This window comes from Pipistrellus hanaki (genome assembly GCF_964339955.1).
Source record: "Pipistrellus hanaki genome assembly, chromosome: 13".
NCBI lineage: Eukaryota > Metazoa > Chordata > Mammalia > Chiroptera > Vespertilionidae > Pipistrellus > Pipistrellus hanaki.
This window is the reverse complement of record NC_140515.1, coordinates 51,610,889-51,636,063: the sequence shown is the minus strand read 5'-3', so window position 1 is coordinate 51,636,063 and position 25,175 is coordinate 51,610,889. Positions and strand designations below refer to the sequence as shown.

The following is a 25,175-nucleotide window of genomic DNA, read 5'->3' as shown; positions in this document are numbered from 1 at the left end:
GATTCCAGAGAGGGAGAGAAACATCAATGATGTTCCATGATAGGAGCTGTTTTATTATCACTGAGCCAGCTTCCAGAATTTTACTAATAAAATGATGCTTTTTGGGGGGGGGGGGGGGGGAATCAATGATGAGAATCATCACTCAGTTGCCTCATGCACACCCCCTACTGGGGACTGAGCCTGCAACCTGGGCATGTGCCCTGATGGGGAATCGAACCGTGACCTCCTGGTTCACAGGTCGATGCTCAACCACCAAACCACACCAGCAGGGCTTAAATTGATTTTTAAAAAATCTTTTTCATTATTTTAAATGGAAACAATTAAACCATCTAATAATTTCAGTCAAAATACAGAGTGCCCCTGAACCAAACGTGCAGACATTAAAGCTACGGCCTGGTGGTGAAACCGACCCCGCAGACTTACTTTCCTATTCTTTGTCAACCCAAAAAGCCACAGGAAACAAGAAAAAAAGGACTCTGCTAATCAAAACATCTTGGTGGGGAAGGCATGCCTTGAGTGATAGGAGCAACGTAGCAACAAACACAACAGACACCATGGTTACGGTGTGGGGAGCTCCCTGGAGCTGGCTTGCAGGAGCCAAGTGCTGAGTTTTCAGAGGGTTTATGAGTCTGTGGTTAAACATGGCCATTATTAAAGTTGCATTTACGATAAGTGAAATAAGTCAGACGAAGAAAGACACTCTATGATCTCACGTATAAATGAAGTCTAAAAATAAAAAGCAAGACCAAACTCATAAAGAGAACACATGGAGGAGTGCCAGAGGAGGGGACCAGGAAGATAGATAGAAATGGTGAAAAGGTGTACAGTTATAGAGTAAGTCCCGGGAAGCCATGTACACACGTGTTATATGTTTGCAAGTTGCTAAGAGATTAGGTCTTGGAGGTTCTCATCAGAAGACATGGTGCCAGTGGGATGCCCTGCCCTCCGCCACACCAGGATGGCCATCTGCCCCCACAAGGGACAAAGCAGCTATAGTAGCTTCGGGTTCAAGTTCCCTTGAAAATTCCTCCCGCCACGGGAAAGCGTGGCCTTGGGGACATCTGCAGCTCCTCAGAGAGCCGCCGAGCCTTCCCCGTCCCTTGTCGACCCTGGAGCGGCTTTCCTTCCCTGTTTCACTCATCCTCCTGCTCGGCTCCCTTCGCAGTGGCTGGCGCGTGGTTTTGCTCACCAAACGCTGCTGAAGGCCTCTGGATAGGGTGTCACTCAGCCTCACCATTGGGAATGATGCAACTGACCCCACCCTGGGCCGGGCCTGGCCTGGTCCCTGTATAGACTCAACACGGTCCCCCTGGTTTCCTGGCTCCCGAGGAGCCTCCCAGTTGGCCCGTGAGGCAGAAGCGCCTGGCCTCACAAAGGGCTGGCTTTCTCGGTTTTGTTCAGGGCTCCGGGATGGAGCGCAGCGAGCACTCGGATAAGTGCCTCTGGGCCGGAAAGCAATGCAGTCATGACAAGACTCTTGTATGTGTTCTTCAGCATGGGCCTTGCGTCCACAACTCTCTGCTCCCTCACCTCACGCCATCGCTTTCCTGCGGTGGGTCCACAGCAGGGGTCCTCAAACTTTTTAAAGTGGGGGCCAGATCACGGTCCCTCAGAGAGCTGGAGGGCCGGACTATATGAACTACTAATTCCTACTGTAACACCTCGGCTGCGCTCACTGCCCAAAAAACCTGGCGGACCGGATCAGACTCCTCTGCAGGCCGCATGTGGCCCGCGGGCCGTAGTTTGAAGACCCTTGGTCCACAGAGACCTGAGCAGGCCCCGCCCCGATCAGATGCTGCTTGTGACCCCGCACTCCAGCTGACCCAGTTAGTCCTGCCAACGAGTTTCAGTCTGACAGGCGGTTATTTTGTGCTTACCTTTCTTTCTCAAAGCAGGCGTCGGGCAGCTCTGAGAAGACAGGAAGCGTACAGCGGCGATGTGGGACAGAAACAGAATATGGGGGGCCAGCTATACTGGTAAGAAATATCAGTCCTGCTCTGTGGACCAGGTTTGGTTTGTTCTGACTGAAGAAGCCACATTCTCACCCGGCTGGGGGCTGCAGGTGCGACCTGGGAGCTCACCTGGAAAAGCAGCCCGTCCTCCCCACCAGGAGCTGCCGGTTACCATGGAAAGACTAACAACCTGTTGCAGAAACCACAGCCGCCAGCTCTTTGCACATCACCAGCACTTTAAAGACCCAGGCTTTGCACACCCGCAGGCCTGTGTAAACCTCCAGCCCTGCGAACTGCCCGCTTTTGGCCTATGCTTTGCCTACTTCCCCATGTCATCTCTGTCCTTCTACCCAATGTGAACGGCTGCCTTATGGTGGGGTGCAGAGCAGATTTGGGGGATGACCCGCTATTCCCCCATGCTGCCGGCAGGACTGGAATAAACGCTCACAATTCAACCCTGTCTCTGCTGACTTGGCCCCAGTAGTGACAAGCAGCACTGACCACTGACTGTCCAGTTACAGGGGCATCACCAAGGACAGAGGCTGGCGGAGGACACTGAAGACCTGGGGACTGACTGAGCCTTGGAGAACAGGCCGACCTTCAGCAGACAGGGGGTGAGGCCCAGCCAACCGCAGCCCAGCCCGCTGGGACTTAGGGCTTCCCAGTCGGGGCTAAGGGCAGGGTTTCCTCGGCCCACGGGCACTGCTCTGCAAAAGGGCTGCCATGCTGGAAAAGGATTCCCCTGGAGTCCTCTGACTGCACCAGGGAGAACGTTCCGGAGCAGTGCCAGCTGTCCTCCATGCTTCCCTCACACTCCATACCCTCCCCTCCTAACACGAGAGCAGGCTCCTGCTTCAGACACTTGGCAAACCATGCAATCCAGTTAGAATTCAATGACGTTGTTGTGTCTTGGACGTATTTGTTTTTACAGTTACTTTCTATTTTGGCACTCGGTAATTGGTTTTCTGCTTGGGGCGGGGGGGAGGGCTACAGCGTTTCTGTTTTAAATTACTTTATTTGAGGCTGGAAGTCAGCTGGTTTAAAGGAAAAAACATGACCGGTGTGGCTCAGTGGGTTGAGCATTGTCCTATGCAACAGGAGGTCACGGTTCCATTCCCAGCCAGGGCACAAGCCAGTGCTGCAGGCTCTATCCCCAGTAGGGGGCATGCAGCAGGCAGCTGGTTGATGTTTCTATCTCTCCCTCTCTCTTCAATCAATACAAACATATCAAAAATAAAAACACTGGGTCTCTGATGACTGAAGAGCCAGAGACACGGGGGTGAGCCCCAGAACCAAGGCAGGAAGCCCAGGGCACATCCCAGGAGGAAAGGGTCCGTCCACCTGGACCAGAGCCCAAGGCACATGCGATAAAAATCCTATATGATGTCCTGGAGGCCCCACCGGGGGCAGGAACAGAACAAAATACGGGCCAAGCTGTGAGCCAGGAGGCAGGTGTTAGCACCACCACCCCCCACCCCCACCCCCGCAGTCCTCTAGGATGGAGATCCTTCTCACCATATAAGGCATAAAAACCAGGGAGAGGAGGAAAGGGGGAAAAGCGATTGGAATAGGCTTAAAGAAAAAAAGAAAAAAGAACCTAAAGATAGCCTAAACAAAACAGCCCGCCCGCCCGGCCTGCCTCGCTGTCTGCCGGCCATATGGTGTGCGATAAGCCAGAGCGCTTTTATTTATCTGCCTCCGCTGTCTATTCAGCCCTCGGACAGGCTCCACTCGGGGCAAAGGCTGCTCTCAGGCTGCGACAACCGGCTCCCAGGCCTGGCTCCCGGAGGCAGCCGGGCGGCACCCTCCCCCTAGCCCTGCTGCCTGTCTCCGCCCCGCAAGTGCCCTGGCTCCACAGCTGTCTCCCCACATCTGGAGAGCCGACAGGCCCGGCAGCTGGCCGCACCAGACAGCCAGCCGGCTCATTAGCGCTCACCCTCACTGGCTTACTCGGCCATGACCAGGGTCCTCTGCTGGGGCCCAGACAATACCCAGTAGAAACACACACACACACACAAACACACACTCACTCACACACACTCACACACAGACACACACACACACACTCACATTCACACACACACACACACACACTCACACACACATACACACACTCACACACACACTCACACACACTCACACACTCACATACACACACTCACATACACACTCTCACACACACACACTCACATACACACACACACACATGCACACAAACTCACACTCACACACATACACATACACTCACATACACACACACACTCACACTCACATACACACACACTCACATACACACACACTCACACACACTCACACTCACACACACACTCTCACACACTCACACTCACACACATACACACACACATGCTCACACACACTCTCACACACCTCTCCTAGTGGCGGTAAGTTATCAGACACCTTGAGTGCTGCTTAACAAGGATGCTACCTCGAACTGTCAACGCCTCAGGGCTTGCTTACGCCTTTCTGATGTAGCCACAGCCCCACCTCCCCGCATGGGAAAATGGTCGAGCAATAACGATACCTGCATTTCGCCAGGTCCAAGTTCACTGCTGTTCCCTACCATCTCTAGATAATCACATGAAGGTCTATGCCAGCTCTGCACTCCTGAGGCCTAACCTGGCCTCTACCTCTATGACCACCTCTCACTCTCTCCTCTCCTCGGCCACGTTTGCTCTGAACGGAGAAGTGTGACGCATGTGGCGGAGGAAGGGGGGAAAGGGGGAGGGGGGCCGATGGATAGGGTGCATCTTCCAGCAGGATGCCCAGTGAAATCTGAATTCTGATAAACAAAAGATCCATTTTATTAAATTTTAGCCTTTTTCGGTTTACTTTTCAGTTACAGTTTGCATTCAGCATCCTTTTGTCTGAGTCCAAGGGTAATGGTTCAACAACCCTATCCTGACGTTGCCAGTGCCCACCTTGTACTCTACAGACACTACATTATTAGTGACTTCATTCCCTGAGCTGTCCTGGGCGTCCTCGTGACTATTTCAACAAGTACATTTCCATTGAGGTGTGTCACAGGCGCTATTTGGGATGTCCTTACACTAAACAAATTATTTGCTGTTTATCTGAATCTCAGGTTTACCCAGAAACCCTCTGGTTGTATTTGCTAAGTCTGGCTGCCCTGGATATCAGGGAGAGGCAGGACGAAGGCCTGGGGCCGCCCTGCTCTTCCCCAGGGAACTGCTGGGGGGCACTGCCTCTGGCCCTCACTTCAGGGTCGCCATTCCCCGAAGGCACTTTGCAGAGGCCTTGCAAGCTCTGTGCCGCCCTGTCTCTCAGCCAGAGCAAGGAGCCCCAGAGCCCCCAGGGAAGATGCCCGCCTCCAGGAAGATGCCCCGCCTCCAGGAAGTACAAAGCGACCAAGCACAAGTGCCTAAGCTCAGGCCATGGTAGACTGTAAGCCTGTGCTGGGCAGCCTTGCACCTCCAAGCCAATGCAAAGTAACACCTAGAGGGGAAGGTGGCTGGTTGGCTTAACAGGAGCATGAACTGTTTTATTTATTTATTTAGTTAGTTATTTTTATAAGAGAAAACTTATTTAGGAAGTCACGGAGGTAGAAGTGAGCTGGGGAAGAAATGGGCTCAGGAAAGGCGTTACAGAGGGGGAAAAAAAGGGGAGGGGGGTCCTTGGAAGGGGCCTTAGGAGAGAGAAGGGTATAGGTAACATGCGTCAGGGGAGGGGGTGGATTCAGGGGGTGAAAGGAGTATCCAGTGCTGAGGAATGGCCAGCCACTGACCCCCCAGGCAGAGGCAGAGACCACAGGAGGTGGGCGGGCCCCTGTGATCCAGACCACGTGGGAAATGAAGTGAATGTGGGCTTTGGAGTCTCACAGAGCCAGCTGGTGTCCAATCAGATGAGTCCAATGAAACTGTTCTGTCTCAGTTTCTGCATCTCTAAAATGGGCACAGAAATACTTACCTTGAAAGGTGGTTGCAAGAATTAAACATGACATGATGAATATACTCAAAGGACCTGAACACAGCAGGTGCTAAGCATTATTATCATTTGATTGAGCTGTACACGGAGTGGCCAGATTATTAAGATTTCTGAACGCATAATAATCTGGCCACTCAGTGTACATCCTATATAATAAAAGGCTAATATGCAAATGGTCCCCTTGACCAGGAGTTCAACCAGCAGGCAGGCTAGCCAACCACCTATGTCCCCTCCCCCTGGCCAGGCTGGCCATACCCTACCCATGCACAAATTCATGCACCAGGTCTCTAAAACACACACACACACACACACACACACACACACACACACACACTGAGTGGCCAGATTATTATGGGTTCAGAGATCATAATAACCTGGCCACTCAGTGTATGCAATTGCCAATATTCTAACAGTCTTTCTGACTTACAAAAAGGGCCATTTCATGTAGTGTAACCTAATATTATTGGCCAGTGCCTTTCTGACAACAGCAAAAATAGTCTACAGATTAGGGGTGAAGTATCATTCTATTATTGCATTTGCCCAACCAAATTGTAATAATGCTTACCTTCAGCTGCTGGGCCATCCATCCTGAGGGCTTTTAAGGGCAGCATGAACTGTTTTATAAATAAATGGCTTTCACCCAGTCCTTAGGGCAGTGGGTCTGGGCAGGTCCCAGCACGAGTCCGGGCAGGAGACATAATCCAGGCCCAATGACAGGCCTCTCAGGGGCATGGACTCATGGGCTCTGGGCCAGGCCAAGTGCCATGGATGTGTGCCCCGTTTCTCTATATACAACCCAGAAACATCTAGAAGCAGCTGTTATTCTCCTGCTCTGGCACTTAGGGCAATAATAGCATGATACTTCATCCCTAATCTGTGGACTATTTTTGCGATCGTCAGAAAGCCAATGGCTAATAATATTAGGTTAAACTACATGAAATTGCCATTTTTGAAAGTTAAGACTGTTAGAATATTGGCAATGACATATAACTCAACCAAATGGTAAGAATACTTACTGAGCATCTTCTGTGTTCAGGGTCTATGCAAAATTCTGTAAGTGTATTTATCATGTCATGTTTAATTCTTACAACCACCTTGCAAGGTAAGTATTGCTGTGCCCGTTTTATTATTTAAGTATATTTTTATTTAAATATATTTTTATTCATTTCAGAGAGGAAGGGAGGAGAGAAAGAGAAACATCAATGATGAGAGAGAATCATTGATCAGCTACCTCCTGCATGCCCCCAACAGGGGACTGAGCCAGCAACCCGGGGAATGTGCCCTTGACAGGAATGGAACCCAGGACCCTTCAGTCTGCAGGCTGAAGCTCTATCCACTGAGCCAAACCAGCCAGGGCTACGTGCCCATTTTAGAGTTGCATAAACTGAGACACAGAGAGGTCAATATATTCATCGACTGGACACCAACTCGGTCTGTGAGACTCCAAAGCCCACATTCATTTCACCTACCCTGTGGCCTGGATCACAGGAGTCCTCCCACCTCCTGTGCCCTCTGCCTCTGCCTGGGGGGCAGTGCTGGTCATTCCTCGGCACTGGGCACCTCCAAGATTCCCACCCTGCCATCGCCGCCTGCCTGCGCAGGGCCCACTCTGTAGCTGCTCAAAGGCTGGCCTCCTGAATTAGCAGCAAAGCGTACTTAACAAACAATTTCAAGAGGAGAAAAGCATCTGAGCGTTTATTTAGAGTGGGAGGGGAAAGAAGCCAAAGAAATGCACTCCTAAAATAAACACCGAGTAATCAAGAGAGAAAAAATCTAGTCCGAGGGAGAAAAATCGAGTCCAACCAGTTTTAAAACACCTTACCCATGACTACGAGCTAGCACGTGGTGGACCCCTGGGAAGGCACCAGGTGCAGTGCGATCCAGCATCACCGCAGACCCAGAAGCACGTGCTTCTGTGACGGTCCTCTGAGCAGATCGCTGGGCCTCCCCGAGGGGAGAGGAAGAGAAACCTCCCGAAAGAACAAGTCAAAGACAGAGAGGGCGACTGGTCTCCTGGCCCACCCACCACAACGCCCCTCGGGGACCGAGGCCAGCGCGATAATACAAAGGGCCGCCAGACTCAAACGTTAGAACGAGAAGAAAGGAACGCCCTCCTGGCGATTTGGGAAGTCAGAGCGCACGCCATGCACCAGGAAAGCAGCTTCCGCGGTTCCACGGGACCGTGGGCGGACCTCCAGGTCGGAGGATGCAAAGCAGCACTGACCTTCACGTGCGCCACGTAGTGACGGCACGTCTCCTCCATGTGCACCAGATGCAGCTTCTCCGAGACCTGGCCCGCCGTCTCTCCCAGCAGCACGAAGTAGACCCGGGGCAGCTGGCTCTTCTCCTTTTTGGCCACATCCGCCGTCAGGACGTAATTCAGGCCTGCCAAATAAAGAAGGGCGAAATGTCAGGGAGGGCAGACACACGGGGTCAAGGCCATGTGTGGGCTCATGAGGGCATCTCCTAGACACCTAACCCTCCACGGCACAGGGGCCTGCTGCCCGGGCCCAAACCTGCTGGGCGAGAAGCATGCAGCCCGGTGAGCGTGGAATCGCCCCGGCCTTCCTGCTGGGTCTCTGTGCATCACACTTCGTGACTCTCCCCGATTTAAGCCTCACGAACTATCAACAGAGCCACCCAGACCCGCGTCAGCCATCGGCTGTGCTCAACGCGATCCGTGTCCTGCAAGGCAGACACCCTGTCGAACCCACAGAGGAATAGCACGAGGAGCTACTCAAACGATCAGGCTGCCTGGAGCAGGGACTTCTACAAAGCAATGGGATCTATGCCAGCGCAAGGGAGGAAGGACCCAATCATTTCCCACTCACATGGCAGAGGCTAGGCCGTGCTCTCTAGTCACTCCGTGCACTGGGCTGTGCACCACTGGGTACAGACCGTGTGCCAGGCACCGTGTGGGTGCAGGAGCCACATGGGTAAACCACACAGACCAAACCCCCCGTCCTCACAGGACGGACACTCACGGAAACTCTCACACACATAAACACAGTCTAAAGCTTTCTTCCCATGCGGTCATCACACATGGCAGAGTGCCTCCCATGTTAACAAAGCCATGACCACCCTGGGGCATGTGTGTGTAACGCCAGCCGGCAGAGCCTGCTAAGACACAACCTGGGACTTTAAAAAAAAAAAAAAAATATATATATATATATATATATATATATATATATATATATATATACTTTATTGATTTTTTTTACAGAGAGGAAGGGATAGGGAGAGAGAGTTAGAAACATCAATGAGAGAGAAACATCCATCAGCTGCCTCCTACACGCCCCCCACTGGGGATATGCCTGAAACCAAGGAACATGCCCTTGACTGGAATTGAACCTGGGACCCTTGAGTCCGCAGGCCGATGCTCTATCCACTGAGCCAAACCAGTTTGGGCACAATCTGGGACTTTAAAAAAGAACAACAACAACAAAAAAAAACGGTCACAATAAAGAATGCACATTGGATGAACCCAAAAGGTTCTGCCTCTGTTATGTGGGTCTGTGAGAAAATATAGGACAACGCGTTTTATTAGGTAAATATGGCGTTAGTATCCACAGGCCTATTTCACGGCTTGTCTGTACCCAAGAACCCCGTTTCAGCAGTCAGCCCCTTTGTACCACTCTATTGTAGCTGCTTTGTGGGATACGACATTTGTAAAGTGGGAGAAAAGGAACTTTCTGTCCACAAGCGGCCATACGAGATGGCTAAGCAATGGGAAGGCAGAGGACCCGGCCCCTGCCCCGGCCCCACCCCCCAGCCTCTTCGAAGCTGGGCTCTGGCACCCTCACGCCCACGGGCACTGACGTTTGGGAGGCCAGGAGCCCAGCATGGCCCTGGCTTTGAATCCCATCACAGGGCTCAGCACCAGGGGAGGCATGGAGCAGGAGAGAGGGGAGCGACCTGGGCTGGCACTCGGCAGCTGTCACCGGGCATGCTTTTGATGCATTTAATGGTTTTCCTGGGCCTCTGCCATCTCAGGCCTCTTGCCATGCCAAGCTGGCGAATTCCTGGGAGCAAGGGCCAGTCTGCCCCAAAGTGTTGATGGCGGCAATAGCTGATTTCCACGGCAAGGCTGGGTCACCAGGAGCGACCTGGGCCCTCGATCACCCCGGGAGATACTCTGAAGAGGAAAAGAATGCCTTTGGGAAAGGACTCCGCAGAGCACACACAGGAGCCTGTGCAAGAGCTATACCCCGACTGCCTTGCCGACAACAGCGGAAAGTGAGGTACAGGCGTAGAATGTCAAGCATTTGTGGCAATCCTAGGGACCAGCGAGTCCAAACCCTCATTTTTCAGATGAGAAGCTGAGGCCCCACAAGTGAACTTGACTTGCTCCAGGCCAGAGAGCCACGCACCTCAGGGCAGAATCTAGACCTCCCCAGACTGCCATGAGGGCGACTCCTCCCACCCGGGGTGCTGGGTGCATCTTTTATAGGGCCTGACACAAAACACACCTTGCCTTTTTGAGTGCACAGCCCAACAGGCGCAAAGATCTAGAACTGACCTCTGGCCAGTTTACTTTTTACCGGTCACCACTGCTCTGAGCATCGGCCACGCAGTGAGAAAGGACACGTGCAAGTGAAGTGAATTTCCTAGTTCTGTTTAGCAAGACCGAAGCTAGAGGTGGGCGTCGATGGAAGAGGAGCCAGGGGCCTTGGCAAACCACCGTAGTGGTGGCAGCTGCCAACCGGGGTCTCTGGGCAGCCCCCTCCCTGGCCTTCCTCCTGGGTATCAGTGCTGGTGGCCCTCCCTCGGGAAGAGTGACCAGGCAGAGAGCACAGGTGTGACCCATCTTGCCAGCAGCGAGCTGGCGGAGTTCGGAGAAAGCCTGGGCGGAAAGGAACACAGGAAAACAGAGAGGATCATAGCGGGGCCCCACCCACATCCTCCCGGCTTTTCCGGCTTCTCAGCTGTCCAGCCTGACCTGCCCCTGTCAAGTACCTGCACCCCCTTTCCCGGGGGCTTTCGGGTGGCTCTGCCCAGGTGCAGGACAGACCAGAGGCACCCAAGGGCTCAGTGCCCAGAGCAGCCCTCAGGACTGCGTGACCCAGCTCCCTCTTCCCTTGGGAGGGATTACTCTGAGGGGTGCTCTGGGCACCGGAGCCCTTGGATTCCCCGCACAATTCACCTCCCACCCACGGTGGTGACGTGCTCAGTCACACACCTTCTACGTGGCAGCTGTGATGATGGTTTATGTGTCTACCCGACAGGGCCACAGTACCCAATACTCCGTCAAGCGCCAATCTGGATGCCACTGTGCAAGTGTTTTGTGTAGATGTCTTTTTTTTTTTTTATGAGATTAACATTTAAATCAGCACAAAGTAAATAAAGCAGATTACCCTCCATAACCTGGGTGGGCCTCACCTAATCAGTGGAAGACCTAAAGCCAAAAAAAAAAAGACTAAAGTTCCCCGGAAAAAGAAGGCATTCTGCTTCCAGATCCACACACCTTTGTGCCCTGTTTCTCTGCAGAACCCTGACTGGTGCCGCTGCCTTCCCTTCCTGTTTCACTGTCCCCCTTTCCTACTGGTGCTTCCTGGGGTCCCCTCCTGCATCGACGACGACGTGCACGCGAATCCTTGACTCCAGGCTCTGCTTCCAAATTAAAACGGGGCAAGTGAGGGAGAGGGAATGAGCTCAGCTTTCAGCGCGTGCCAAGCACGGTGCTGGGTACTTGACAAAGACCGACTGTGGTTCTCAGAGCCCCATCTCACTGCAGAATCTCAGGCGCCATATATCCCTCTTGCAACTCAAGGGACAAGGGACGGGAGAAGCAGCTTAGATACTAGAGACTGAGCAGAGGACCACCGCGGTGCCCTGCTTGAGGCAGCACGTGGGCATGGCGGCACATTCACCTGCCAGACTCCTCTCAAATGTCACAGTGTACAGTCACAGACAGGCCGAATCACCCAATTCCGCTCTGCCAGCCGTCCTCTGTGTGGCTCTGCCACGATGGAGAGCTGCGGGCAGGGGCTGCAAGGCTGGAGGAGGGAGAAGGGGCTCGTTCCGTCCTGCCTGCCTTCCATCCCCACCAGCTGAACCCGCATCCGTTTGTCACAGGAGTTGGCTCCAACAGCAGTTTACTCAAGTTTCTGTTTCTCCCGCTCAGTCTGCCTCCCTGCACCCCTCCGGAACCCCAGCAGCACCAGCCAGCAGCCCCCCTCCAAGCTTTGCATGCAAGTGAAGTGAGTTCCCCCAGCTTCCAGGTCCCCGAGGGAGTGGTCCCCCCAAACATAACCTTTGCCCTTGGTTCCCCTAGGTCAGTGGCCGGCAAACTCATTAATCAGCAGAGCCAAATATCAACAGGACAATGATTGAAATGTCTTTGGAGAGCCACATTATTTAAACAACTTCTTCTAACGCCACTTCTTCAAGATAGACTCGCCCAGGCCTTGGTATTTTGTGGAAGAGCCACGCTCAAGGGGCCAAAGAGCTGCGTGTGGCTCGAGAGCCACAGTTTGCCAACCACGGCCCTAGGTGACCAGAGGTGCTCAGAGCTAAGCCACCTGGAGGCTTGCGGGGCCCCACCCTCAGAGGGTCCGATTCAGCTACAATTTGCATTTCTGACACGATCTGGGGACACCACCTGGCGCAGACCTAGAAGCGGTGGCTGCTTCCTGCGGTTCCTACCCGGTCCTCTGTGACCTGCTGAACCGACCCCCACGTTCCACTCCCTTTGTTAAAGTAACTCCTGTGGCTTCTGTCTTCCTGACTGGACCCTCCCCGCACAGCCAGGGCAGCGTCACCCCTGCAGCGGCCTCCGGAGTCCCCACGGTGCGGCCAGAAGCCACAGCCGCCCCCAGGGGCATGGCGAATCAGCTGGCCCTGAATACTCCCGTGGCCACGGGGGAGCCGTGGTTCTCCATGGCTGAAGCAGAAAGGGAAGAGGCGCATGGAGTTGCTTCCCTGCAGTCCCCTCCCTGTGCATGTGCCTGAGCCCCACCAGGTCCCAAGGGGGAGAAGAAACCAGAGACAAGGTGATAACACCAACGGCTGTGGCTCCCACACCGGCCCCCGGGGGTGCTGTGGCCCAAGGCGGCGGCAGGTTGGAACCACGGAGGACACCCTCCGACCATCTGACCATTCGACCGCTGTCCCGGAGGCTAGCTCCCCACCGGTGCCTCCTTGTTGCCCAGCCCAGAGGCAGCCCTTCGCTGGCGATCCCGGCCCCGGATATGCAGACTCTCCTGTGCCAGGCCTTCGTGGCCAAAACCACACCACCACCAGGGCTCCTCCGCAGCCACCAGCGACGAGAATGGGGAAGGCTTCTCATCGGAGGCCCGGGCGCGGCCCTGAGCTGCCGGCAGCACTGTCTGCTGGGCTAGGGGGAGGGCGGAGGACGCCCTGGGCCTGGACATCTCCCCACCCCTCCTTCATCTGAAAATCCCATCTTCCCCATGGTGCAAAGCCTGCCGTCTATGCCCAACTCCAGAACCCCCCGCCGGAAGCTGGACTCACACAGCTACCTGGCAGCTCATCCATTCCCACAATGGCTGCTCATACCCTTCCCAACCTTCCCGCCATGCCACTGCCTGCTCATTCGGGGGCAGATTTCTGCATCTCTCCTTTCCCGGGAAGACTGGGCTATAGCTCGTTTTCCTGAACACCGGGGGGTCTGCGGCCCCTCTACCTGCAAACCCAGCTGGGAGGCAGACACCCTGACTCGGTGGCTCCTTACCGATTTCTCCGGGCACGTGCCTGCCGCGGAAGCGGAAGCAGGCGGTGACGTTCAGGCAGTTCACGGGCTGCTGTCCGTCGCGGCACTGGGGCGCCGTGATGTTGATGGAGACGGGGAGAAAGATGGACACGTCCACCGTGATGACCGGTCTGGCCCTGCGGGTCAAGAGAGGAAGGCGACTCAGTCGTGTGGACCAGCGGCTGCCGGAACCGGACAAGAACCGAACGGACGGGACAAGCCCTAGGCCTCCGGCCCAGCCCTCAACGTGTGACATCGCCTAAGAGACAGGGGCTCGGAAGCTCGGTCCATACTTTTCTCTGGTTCCTCGGCTTATTTCCCAATACATGAACAGTTCGCCTCCCAACAATAAGGGCAGGTGGGCTGTTAATGAAACTCATCTGGTGGAAGCCATGAACGGACCACCGGGTGCTCAAATATCACCAATTAGGTCCCGAGTGCCATTTCATCAGGAAGAAATGAGTATAGCTGTGGTGTTGGACAGCCGACGGCAGGACTCGGGAAACAGATGCACCATTGGGACCCCACCCACCCACCCCCAACCCCCCCGCGCCTTCACCGCCATTAGAAGCAGGAACTGCGAGGTTCCAGGCCTGGCCAGTGGGCCAGACCTCCCCCCGTCAGGGACTCCCATGGATTCACTCAGCATTTCTCTGAAAGACCTTGACCCAAGGAGTCCCAGCTGGTGACAGCAAAGCCCTTCAGAGCTGAGGGGACCCACCCGCCTGGTCCCCGTGAAACCCCATAAACATCCCTCTCCTCACACGGACACGGCCCCCTCCCCCCAGGGCTGGGTGGAGGGGCCTCCCCGTTGCAACTCCCCAGAGCGGGTCAGCCCATTGTGCTCTCCTGGCAAACATCTGCTCAGGGGCCGCTCGCCACCTAAGCTGCGGCCTGACCTTCTCCTCCCCGCCAGGCCTCACAAAGAGACCGCTTTGCCCCCACGGGGCCCTGGCCTTCGTGCACGGGGCTGACATAACAAGATTGAGGGGCGTTCGCGGCCCGAGAACAATGACCTTCCTTGTGCATGGTGACCCCCTCCAAGCGTGGCCAAGGGGACAAGGCAGATGGGAACGAGGACCGACACCAGCTCCAAGGGAAGGAAGCCTGAAAGGAAACCTCGGAGGAAGAGGGGGCCAGGGGATGTCACTGCGGCCACCGCGGCCAGGAGACGGGGGCCAGAGGAACAGCGTGACGAGTACAAGGGAACGGCGGGGCTCCCGGAGCAAACCCAGCTTCGGGACGCGCGGGAGGCAGGCCACAGCAGGGCCCGAGAGAAACCCAATGGCCTGGCCTTCCCAACGTTCTTCTGGGCTCGTCCTTGGAAGATGAAGCTGTCACAGCTTCTCCTGGTCAATGTCCGTACGGATGGTCACTCCCCAGAGCCTCCCAGGCCCTTCACGGCCAGCTCAGGGCTCCCCCTCCCTTCCTTAGCAACCACCCCTGCTGTAGTCTCTATGGTCACGTACTAATGAAGGGCACTGTCTATTTCCAAACCTGCCCCACCCGCCTGCAACCCCCTTCCTTAACCCCCCCCAACCCCCCCGAGGCTGGGATCCCATCAAATTCACCCCAACTGGTCTTAGGATAGTAACCGGTTCAAAAGCCCTTGTTCAAGGGCTGCAAACTGCCCAAACCAGTTTGGCTCAGTGGATAGAGCGTTGGTCTGCGGACTGAAAGGTCACAGGTTTGATTCCGGTCAAGGGCATGTATATTGGTTGCGGGCACACCCCCAGTAGGGGGTGTGCAGGAGGCAGCTGGTCGATGTTTCTCTCTCATCGACGTTTCTAGCTCTCTATCTCTCTCCCTTCCTCTCTGTAAAAAATCAATAAAATATATTTTTTTTAAAAAAAGCTACAAACTGTACTCCATTATTGTAAAAGGGATTACAAACCGCAGGAAAGCCCAAAGTTTCACCAGACAGACAGAGGTCCCGGGGAGAGCGGGTCTGCACCCTGGCCCGCCCAGGATATGTCCTCGTCATCGTACCAAAGAGAGGCCGGCGCCCTGCCAGCGTGGCTCAGTGGTTGAGTGTCGACCTATGAACCAGTGGGTTCGATTCCCAGTTGGGGCACATGCCCCAGCTTGTGGGCTGGATCCCCAAGGTGGGGCGTGCAGGAGGCAGCCAATCAATGCTTTCCTCTCATCACTGATGCTTCTCTCTCTCTCCCCCTCTCCCTTCTTCTCTGACATCAATAAAAATACATTTTTAAGAAGGAAAAAGAAAAGCCAGCCCCTCCCATCAGCCCAGGGGCCACCCGGGGCATCTGGTTCCCCCTCCCGCGGCAGAGGTCTGCAGAAGGCGAGGCGAACAGGAAACAGAAGGGAGCGGGCCAGACAACGTGAGGAAAGCTGTTCACACAGAACCCTTTGAAACGACCGGCGAGGACCTTCCCTGGGCACATCTCCCTCCAGCGCCGGTTCCCTCCAACCTTTGTGTTCCAGCTCCAAGTATTGTTTTTGGACCGGCCGGAGCCCAGAAATCTTTCATGGGCCTCTCTGATCGCTTCCTCTGCCTCCATGGCACCACCCCAGCCGCCTATCGTCCCGCCACAGGCCCTGGCCTCCCCGGCTAATCGGAGAGAACAAACTTCCTGAGGGCAGAGCTGGCCCTGCCCGCACTCCTGTGGCGGGGCCAGCCTCTGAGATGAAAGCAGAGGGGCACCTCAGGACAGCCGCACACACACACGTGTTCCCGAGATTTTATTCTGGGGGAAACTGGTGGCTGGAATGCCTTCCGACGGCTGGCAGCCATAGCTCCCATCCAGGTGAAGAGTGAAGCCAGGCAGGGCGCCCGGGGCTCTCTCGGGGTCAGTGCTGCTGGCAGGCAGGGCAGCGATGGGTGGACGGTGGCCTGCCTAGCCTGCCCCGAAACCACCCACGTCAGTGAAGTTTTCTCCCAGCTCAGCCCAAGGCACCCCTCGCCCGCACCCCGAGGACCGTCCGTGAGGACACGCACATTTGTGGGGGCTCCTGGCCCTCCTCCCTTCTCGGGTCCCACCAAACCCTGAGGGAACTCCCAGTCTCCCTAACTTGCCCAGCGGCTGGGTCATGGCTAGCACCCACTTAGCACCTTCCAACATTGAGGGGCTGCTGCGCAGGAGACGGGGGACCGAGAAGCAGACCCAGAGGGAGGCAAACGGAACCTAGTTTGTGTCAGAAGCGCTCGCCTCTCTGGAGCACCGAGACTGGCCCCGTTCTAAGCGTTTCGCACGCACCCATTCACCGAGCTCTCCCGAGGACCCCACGGGTCAGCACCACTCACTGCCTTGCTGAACAGATGAGAGAGAGGTCATCAGACTCACACGCAGGCAGAGTCCGGCGTGGGACCCAGAGCGGCAGCCCCCCCCGAGTTCACACCCTCAGCCTCTGGGGGATTCTGCCTCTTCTAAGGGTCTGGGGCGGCCCGGGGGTTAACTGTACCCTCGGAATCCAAAGGCGCTGCTGCTGCAGGAGAGGGACCTGGGGAGAGGAACCACATGGCCCCTGGGACCCCTTCCAGGGCTGAGATCCTCCTCGCCTGTTTTAGAACTCTCTGCCATCGGGCTATTAACAAAACTTAGGAGTTGGCTCCCACTCCAAAGCGTAACTCTGCCTCCTCTGACTCATGCAGACAGACGTGCTTGGAGATGGTTCCCGGGGGTAGGAGGAGCGGCCCATGGGCCTCTGTAGGGGAGATGCAGGCTGTCTGGGCCCCAGCCCACGTCCCTCAGCTCCACGGCCCCCAGGGAATGACGTGCTGACCCTCGGGCAGAAGGCTCCTGGTCCCTGGGGGTGGGGACTGATGAGGTGAGGATGTGCAGGGTGTGAGGTGAAGACATGGGACAGGACAGCGCTTCCCGGGCCCAAGAGTCACGGGACCCACAGGAACGGTCGTGTGAGCACAGCCCGTGAACAAAAGGGATCGTTCGTGGCTAAAAGCAAAACCCCCAAGGCCCAGGATGCCGCAGACTCTGCCTAGGTGCTCCAAGGATGCTATCATCGCACACCGGTAAGCCACTGCAGGCCCACCAGCTGGAAACCTGGGACAGAGAATAACGAGAAAGGGAGCATTGGCCCTGGCGGAGTCGCTCAGTTGGTTAGCGCATCCTCCCAATACACCAAGGCTGCAGGTTCGATCCCCAGTCAGGGCACATTTTGCCATGAAGGCAAAAATAAGTGGAATGGCAAACTGATGTTTCTCTCACTCTCAAATCAATAAAATATTTTTTTAAAAGAAAGGGAGCATTCCCACAGACTAAGCACCTCCCCCCTCTCCCCCCCTTCCCGTCCCCCCTGGCAAAGAGCAGGACAGAGGGAATTGCCGACTAATGGTGAATGACTCCCCCGGATCCCCCACCACCACCACCACCAATCCCACCCCTCACCCATGAAGAATGTCATCTGAGGAGCAAGAGGGAGCATCTCACCTTAGAAGAACCACGCTGTCGGACATGAAGGCTCCAATAGTTACATCTGAAAGTCAGAAACGTGCAGATTTAGAAGCCTGCCCGCTCTACCCCAAAGCAACGGAGCCCTGCTGCGAGAATGATCCTGTAAGAGTCAGAGCCACCCGGCCCGTCTGGCAGCCAATCACTAGTTGCGGCTGTTGGGCCTGTGCAATGTGGCTGGTCCGCACACTGAGATGTGTTGTGAGATTTCAAAGACCTCGTCGGAAAGAACAGCCACCTTCTTCATTTCCAATTGACTATACTTTTAAATGATCACACACTGGCTATCCTGGGCTCAGTGGTTGAGCACTGACCTATGAACCAGGAGGTCATGGTTCAATTCCCAGTCAGGCTACATGCCCACGTTGTGGACTCCACCACTGGGAGTCTTGCAAGAGGCAGCCATTCAATGATTCTCTTGTTATCATGGATTTCTCTCTCTCTCTCTCTCTCTCTCTCTCCTTTCCTCTCTGAAATCAATAATAAATATATTTTAAAAAAAACAAAAGAGACTTCTACATTTTCACCTTAAAATCAAACACCAGTCCAAACTCCCCCTGCTAAGGGTGTGAATTTTCCTAATCCTACAGAGACGTCACCACGCTACCTCGTGCATTTTTCCTTCGTGTATCTCATCGGCCTTAAGAGAAATCACTCACCGGGATAGCCGTTCCCATCCATGTCGATGCCTCCGGACATGGACTGCCCGAACATCCGCAGGACGGGGCTGATCTTCCGCCCGGACAGTCTCTGAAACAGACAGCAGGGAAACTGAGTCGCTGGAAAGGAGCACAGTCACGGATAAGCCCCGTGACTGTGTTAGCCCAGCTTCCGAGGGCGCCTGGTCTTGCCTTTGTTGAAAGAAAAACTTAAAAACAGAAGTCCTGATCTGATCAGGGAGTCTTTGGCAGCCAGCGGAAGACCACACACTCCTGCACTGCTCCTTGCCTTAGCCAGATGCCGTGATTTAAATGTTTTCCCAAGTCTGGGGCTGACGAAAGACCCACCCAGGCCCCTGTGTTCGTGTTTTGACATGTTCAGTGAAGTGTGACGTGGGTAACGTGTGGCTGCCCTTTCTAATGAAGGTTCTGTGTCGTGTTGACACGGAGAGAGCTGGCTGAGATTCTAAGAACATACTTCCCCTTCTATCACCCTTCCCAAACGTGTAACGAACCACGTGACGCTCCTCCCTCAAGCGGCACACGTTGGAGTCTTTCCCCAGGCCCGTGGTCGGCAAGCTGCGGCTCTCAAGCCCCTTGAGTGTGGCTCTTCCACAAAATACCAAGGCCTGGGCGAGTCCATGTTGAAGAAGTGGCGTTAGAAGAAGTGTAAGCTTTAAAAATGTGGCTCTGAAAAGAAATGTCCATCGTTGTCCTGTTGATATTTGGCTCTGTGGACTCATGAGTTTGCCAGCCACTGCCCTAGGCGGACAGGCAATGGCCTGTGTCTAGACTAGGGGTGTCGAACTCAATCAGAGAAGGGGCCAAAAACTAAAATCCAGCCTAAATCGCGGGCCGAATGGTTTACTGAACAGTCATAAACTGACAATGTCATAAACTGACAGCGGAGTGCAGTGATGACAGCGCGGTGCGGGCCACATTGCAAGGCCTGGCGGGCTGGATTTGGCCCGCGGGCCTTGTGTTTGACACATGTGGTCTAGACAGTCCAGACAGCCAGGGGCGACCACCTCTCCATGCAGCCAACCGGCAGATCTGCAGGCTCCTGAGCTTCCCAGACTGGGTGAAGCCGATTTACCTCGGAAATCTAGAACACCAAGGCCCTGGACCTCCCATGCCCTGTAGGACACCCCCAACATGCGCCGGAGCCTCCTCCCTGAAGGGCAGCTCTCCGACAACCATTCAGCGCTCACGGCCCGACCAACGCCGGGCATTCTAGCATCTGTGCTCTTATTCATCACTCATCACCGCAGGTTCCCACGGTGGTTCAAGACTATCTGCTTACAAGCAACCTTCGTCATACATCGACATCTGTGTGGCTCCGTCCCTCACAAAGATACCGAGAGCTTCCAGAATCAGAAGAGTCCTATCTTCTGGCATTGAACCTGTCCTGCCTTCTCTTTGTCTGCACTTTCTCCTTGCAGAGGCTCAGGCCATGATTCCCTCCTGGGAGGGGACAAGAGAAACGCTTTGTTTTCATGCCACGAAGCAAAATCCTCGTCAGAACCAGGCCTGCGGACATCCAGGGGCTCGCTGTGGACTTTCTCCCCTCGCCCTTTTCCTTACTGGGCTGCCTCCAGAGAAGTCACGAGGCTGGGGAAGCGGTGTTTCCAGAGGATCTACAGACGGACACGCCACGGCCAGGGCCTGCCACAAACAGCCCTGCACTCACCACCTCCAGGGAAGCTGTCCAGCAGGGGATGTGCAAGCACCGACTACAACTCAGAACCCTGTCGGAAGCTCAGAAGGCATGTGTCTTGCATCCCACAGGGCCCGCATCCCACATGGCCCTGGCTAGACAAACGTGGACGGACGCCTGCGCGCTCCATGGAAAGCCACATCTTGAAGCCTCCAACAACGCCAGCGGCAGCCTGCCCAGCCCCTGCCAGCCTGAGGTCTGCTGGGCTGGGGCGGGGGGAGCGCGGAGGGGTGGTCCACGCGGGGGTGGCGACGCAGGCTTGCGTCCTCCCGCAGACATCTGCAGGCCATTAGGCCATAAAGCCAGGAAGACACGTCTGCTCCGCGCTAATAACTCTAAATGAAAACCAGGAGCTCCACCAGGTTTGCAGACAGTGTCCTCCGGGCAGGAGAGAGGGAGAGATCGCAGGGGCCGCCCTGATACGCCCGGGGGGGGGGGGGGGGGAGGGCTGTCGGACCCAGAGAGGCACGCAAGCATCTTAACATCAACCCTTGTCCCGGGGGAAGGCCCCCCTCTCCCCCCCCCTTCCCCGGAGAAAGAGGAAGGAGGTACAGAGCAATGTGGAAGAACTGAACTCCGATCGCACCATTTATCCAGCAGGAATAACACCAGGCCGGGCCAAGGAAAAGTCACCGCCTAGTCCGGGGTTGCTTCTGATTTCCTCCCCGCGTTCGCCCACACAATGCCCGCTCTGTCCGGCCCTGGGCCCCGAGGAATCTGTCACGAGATGGTTTTGGTTTCCCTGTTCAGTCCCTGACCTTATCACATCCACGGGAGCAGAGTGGAAAAGTCTAATCATAGTTGTTTCTTTCTCTCTCCTCTCTCTCTCCTCTTTTTGTTTTCTTTTCCTTTTTTGAAGAGCCCCAAACGACTTCTCTTTGTCAACGTTAACAAGCCAGCCTGCTGACAAAGGCCGGCCGGGTCCAGCTGCCGATCCACGCTTCCTACCGCAGGCACACGCTGACCACATCGTGTAGCCCTCAGCTGCCGGCCTGCAGGGTCCCGCCCAGCAACGGAACAAACACTGGCCCGCGGGGGAGGGGGCCTCGCAGGTTGCCTCCCTGTGTGGCTGGCTTCCGAGGTCCCGGAACAAGCTTCCAGAAGGATGCGTGGAGAGTGACCGGGGCGGTTTGCTGCCCGAGGATGGGGATCCCGGGGTGATGGTCAGCTCCTCAGCAGGAAGACCACAGGGGCCACCAGGACAGGGCTCTCGAGTTGAGAAAGACACCAAGGATCCTAAACTGACACGCTTCACGGTGAACGCAAGAAAGAGGAATGAGTTCCAGGGCAGCGTGCCAGAACCCGCAGCTTGTCGCCCCGGGGAAGGGGGCCCCTGACTCAGACTTGGGCAGCCCTGGTGACACGGATGGGACCCCCCAACTGTGACTGGAGCCCTCTCCCTTCGGCCATGTCCTTCAGCGGAATCCCCTAAGGGCGTATTCTCACCATCCCTGGTTTTTTTCTGATAAAAACTGGAAGGTCCGTGTTTCCACATTACGTGCAGCAAAGGACGCTGGGAACAACAAAAGGTTTGGGAGTCGGACTGGCAGTTCCTTTCTTTTAAAAAAATATATATATATTTTATTGATTTTTTTTACAGAGAGGAAGAGAGAGGGGTGGAGAGTTAGAAACATCGATGCAAGAGAATCATAGATCAGCTGCCTCCTGCACACCCCTTACTGAGGATGTGTCCGCAACCAAGGTACGTGCCCCCTGACCGGAATCGAACCTGGGACCTTTCATTCCGCAGGCCGACGCTCTATCCACTGAGCCAAACCGTTTTCGGCAGGACAGGCAGTTTCGATGGCCATCCTGCCACATGTTGGGCAAGTTAAAGAACCTCCCTGGGCCACAGTCACCCCACCTCTCTCATCATCAAAAGTGGGTGAAAAAAGCACCCGTCGCGCATGGCTGTTGGGAGAGTTCAAGGTAAGAGGCAGAGCTGTCCCTCCACTCGCATCTACTTCCCCCGCCCCTCAAAGTCACACACGGAACAGGATGTTCTGGAGGGAGCCTGAAGCCCCACGGGCAGCGACCCACAGCCCCTAAGTAGCCAACTTCTAGTGCAGCAAGAACAACTGTGAATGTACAAACTGATCTCCCAGTAGGGACTGCCTCTAAAAACCAACTTGTTAAGTCTGTGCCTTTTTTTTCTCCCCCTTACCTAGGAACTTCAGTACGGAAACTGGTTTTGGGATTTTACTACCATTTCATTTTATGGAACATTTATAGGACCTTTTATAAAAGCAAGGCTCCAGTCAACACCGTGTTTCCTTAAGCAATAATCAAGATCGGGGGCGAGCCTCTTCTCGAGGAGAAATAGAAGCATGAGCAGGAAGGCGGAAGCACATAATGAGCGCTCCATGAATCAATATTTGCTGATGGGGGATTTCTCCGCTCGGGGCCCGTCCCTCTGTGTCCCTGACCCGCCGCCCGGGAGCCGGGAGCACGGCACAGGCCTGGGGCCGCGCTCCGCACAGACTTCCTGGTGGGGCTGCCGCCAGAGCACCACTTCCTGTTTCCCAGGGGCTGGCCCCCACACCATCAGCAAGTTTGAGCACCACGCTGATGTGACAGAAAACTGAACTCGCCACTTCCATGTTCCCCAGACTGGGGCACCGGGCCAGAGCTTACGCAGCTTCTCCTGTCTGTGCCCAACAGGACAACAGCCCTGCAACGGCTCTCAGGTTCCTCCTCCATGGACCGTGGTCTTTCTAGGTCACCTCTGACAACAGATGCGTTGGCTTAGCACAGACGGTGGACGGGAGGAGTAACAACAACAACAAAGAAAGCCTCTTCTCCGATCCATAGCTCTAACTCTGGGTGAGAATGTGGACGTGTAGTCTTGCGTAGGCTGAACGCACCTCTCTTTGTGAGCACGCTCCAGAGTCTGTACACGTCACCTGCTATTTCATATGCAACACCAATCGCGTGTGCCTTTCGTGACTAGAGGGTGGCAAGGCTAAGGGCTCTGCCTCCACAGAGGGTGGCACAGGGGAAAGTGGGGTGAATGGGTGAACCAACAGCCCCCCGTCCCGCCATTACCATTGAGTACTGGGGGACCATGCCGTCGGCGTCCCCGTGGTAGATGTAGACGGCGCCCGAGAAGTCGTCCTCCATGGGCGCGCCGATGGCCACGTCTGAGGGGAGAGAGAAACAGCTGCGGTGAGAAACGCCACGCGGAATAATAACCTGGAAGAACAACCAGGGCTCCCTCATCCCTGCCATCAAGTCTGAGTCCTTCCAAACCAGACATGTCTTGGTTGTTGGTTGTTTAAGCATCCACGCAGGCACATGATCTCTCAGCGGGGGGGAAAAAAATGAGAGGAGGCTGAGAGAGTTTAATTCCAGGAAAGCTCCTAGCTCATTCTCCTAGGGAGAACAAGGTCACAGAGCCATCCAAAAGAAGAAAGACAAAGATAAACCCCTGGCCTAAATTTCCCTCCGCCAGAGAGGGCAATTCTACAGGCAATGGTTGATGCATAGAGAAAGCCAACTCTAGCCCTACGTGGTTTGGCTCAGTGGATAGAGTGTTGGACTGCGGACTGAAGGATCCCGGGTTCAATTCCCAGTCAGGGCATATGCCTGGGTTACAGGCTCAACCCCTTGTGTGGGGCGGGCAGGAGGCAACCGTACAGTGATTCTCTCTCATCATTGATGTTTCTATCTCTCTTTCTCTCTCAGAATCAACAAATATATATATTTTTTAAAAAAATTAACTCTATTCCTGGATGAGGAAATGTACACAATGGCATTTGCTTCATACACAGAAAAAAATTGACATTATTCTCACAAACTGACAATTCCTGGAACGAAGCCTAGATCTTCCTTATTTTTTGCCCTTTGCATTGAACGAAAGTCACGTGTCTGCAGAAGTGAGGTCAAGAGTGAGAGGCGTGCACCCACATGACCTCCAGAGGCGATCCCCGCTGTTGAGTGAAGGCCTCTCTGGCCAGTGGTGTGAGGACGCCCAAACAGCCCGGCCTGAGGCACCAGTGGTCCCCAGTCCCTCTTCTTCCTCAGCCATCGCCCAGAGACGTGGCACCCACAGGCCCTGATGTCTGGTATCTGCCTCTACAGGGAGGGGAGGAGGCACAGAACAGGCCAGAGGGAGTGGCCGCATCCGGGAAGGACACTGCTGTCCAAGCAGAACTAGACTTTCAGTATCCCCAACCCCCAACCACTGACTTATTCAAAAGTCAGTCCAACCCGGCTGGTGTGGCTCAGCGGTTGAGCATCGACCTATCAACCAGGAGGTCTTGGTTCGACTCTCAGTCAGGGCACAGGCCCATTTGTGAGCTTGATCCCCAGAGTGGAATGTGCAGGAGGCAGCCGACCCATGATTTTCTCTCTCTCTCTCTCTCTCTCTCTCTCATCATTGATGCTACTAGCTCTCTCTCCCTCTCCCTTCCTTTCTGAAATCAATAATATATATATATATATATATATATATATATATATATATATATATATATATATATAAAATTTTTTTTTTTTTTTTTTTTTTTAAAAAGGCCAGTCCAGCATGCTGTCACTATCAGGGGAGACAATAGTGGGAGACTCTGTGGAGCATCGGAGGCTCAGAAACAAGACGTATCTGCGGCGGGAGGAAGCTGGCTTGAGCTTCTCTGCCGTCCGAAGCCCCCGTGGACCAGCCCCAAGGTTTACTGGCCCCACAATCACACAGCAAAGCACACGGAGCTGACGAGACGGGACTCCCAGGAGGCAAACGCCAGTGGGCTC

The 25,175-nt window shown here is 55.0% G+C and overlaps 1 protein-coding gene across 1 annotated transcript in view; it reads right to left on the bottom strand.

Moving 5' to 3' along the window:
* The window catches only part of ITGA9 (integrin subunit alpha 9), a 247,024-nt gene that overhangs the window by 170,351 nt on the left and 51,498 nt on the right, over positions 1-25,175 (bottom strand). The window contains exons 11-15 of the mRNA XM_084902785.1: positions 23,478-23,572; positions 18,716-18,806; positions 18,036-18,081; positions 13,609-13,763; positions 8,140-8,300 (exon numbers count right to left, since the gene is read on the bottom strand). Coding sequence (XP_084758911.1) covers positions 8,140-8,300; positions 13,609-13,763; positions 18,036-18,081; positions 18,716-18,806; positions 23,478-23,572 — 548 coding nt within the window. The remainder of the gene's footprint in view (positions 1-8,139; positions 8,301-13,608; positions 13,764-18,035; positions 18,082-18,715; positions 18,807-23,477; positions 23,573-25,175) is intronic.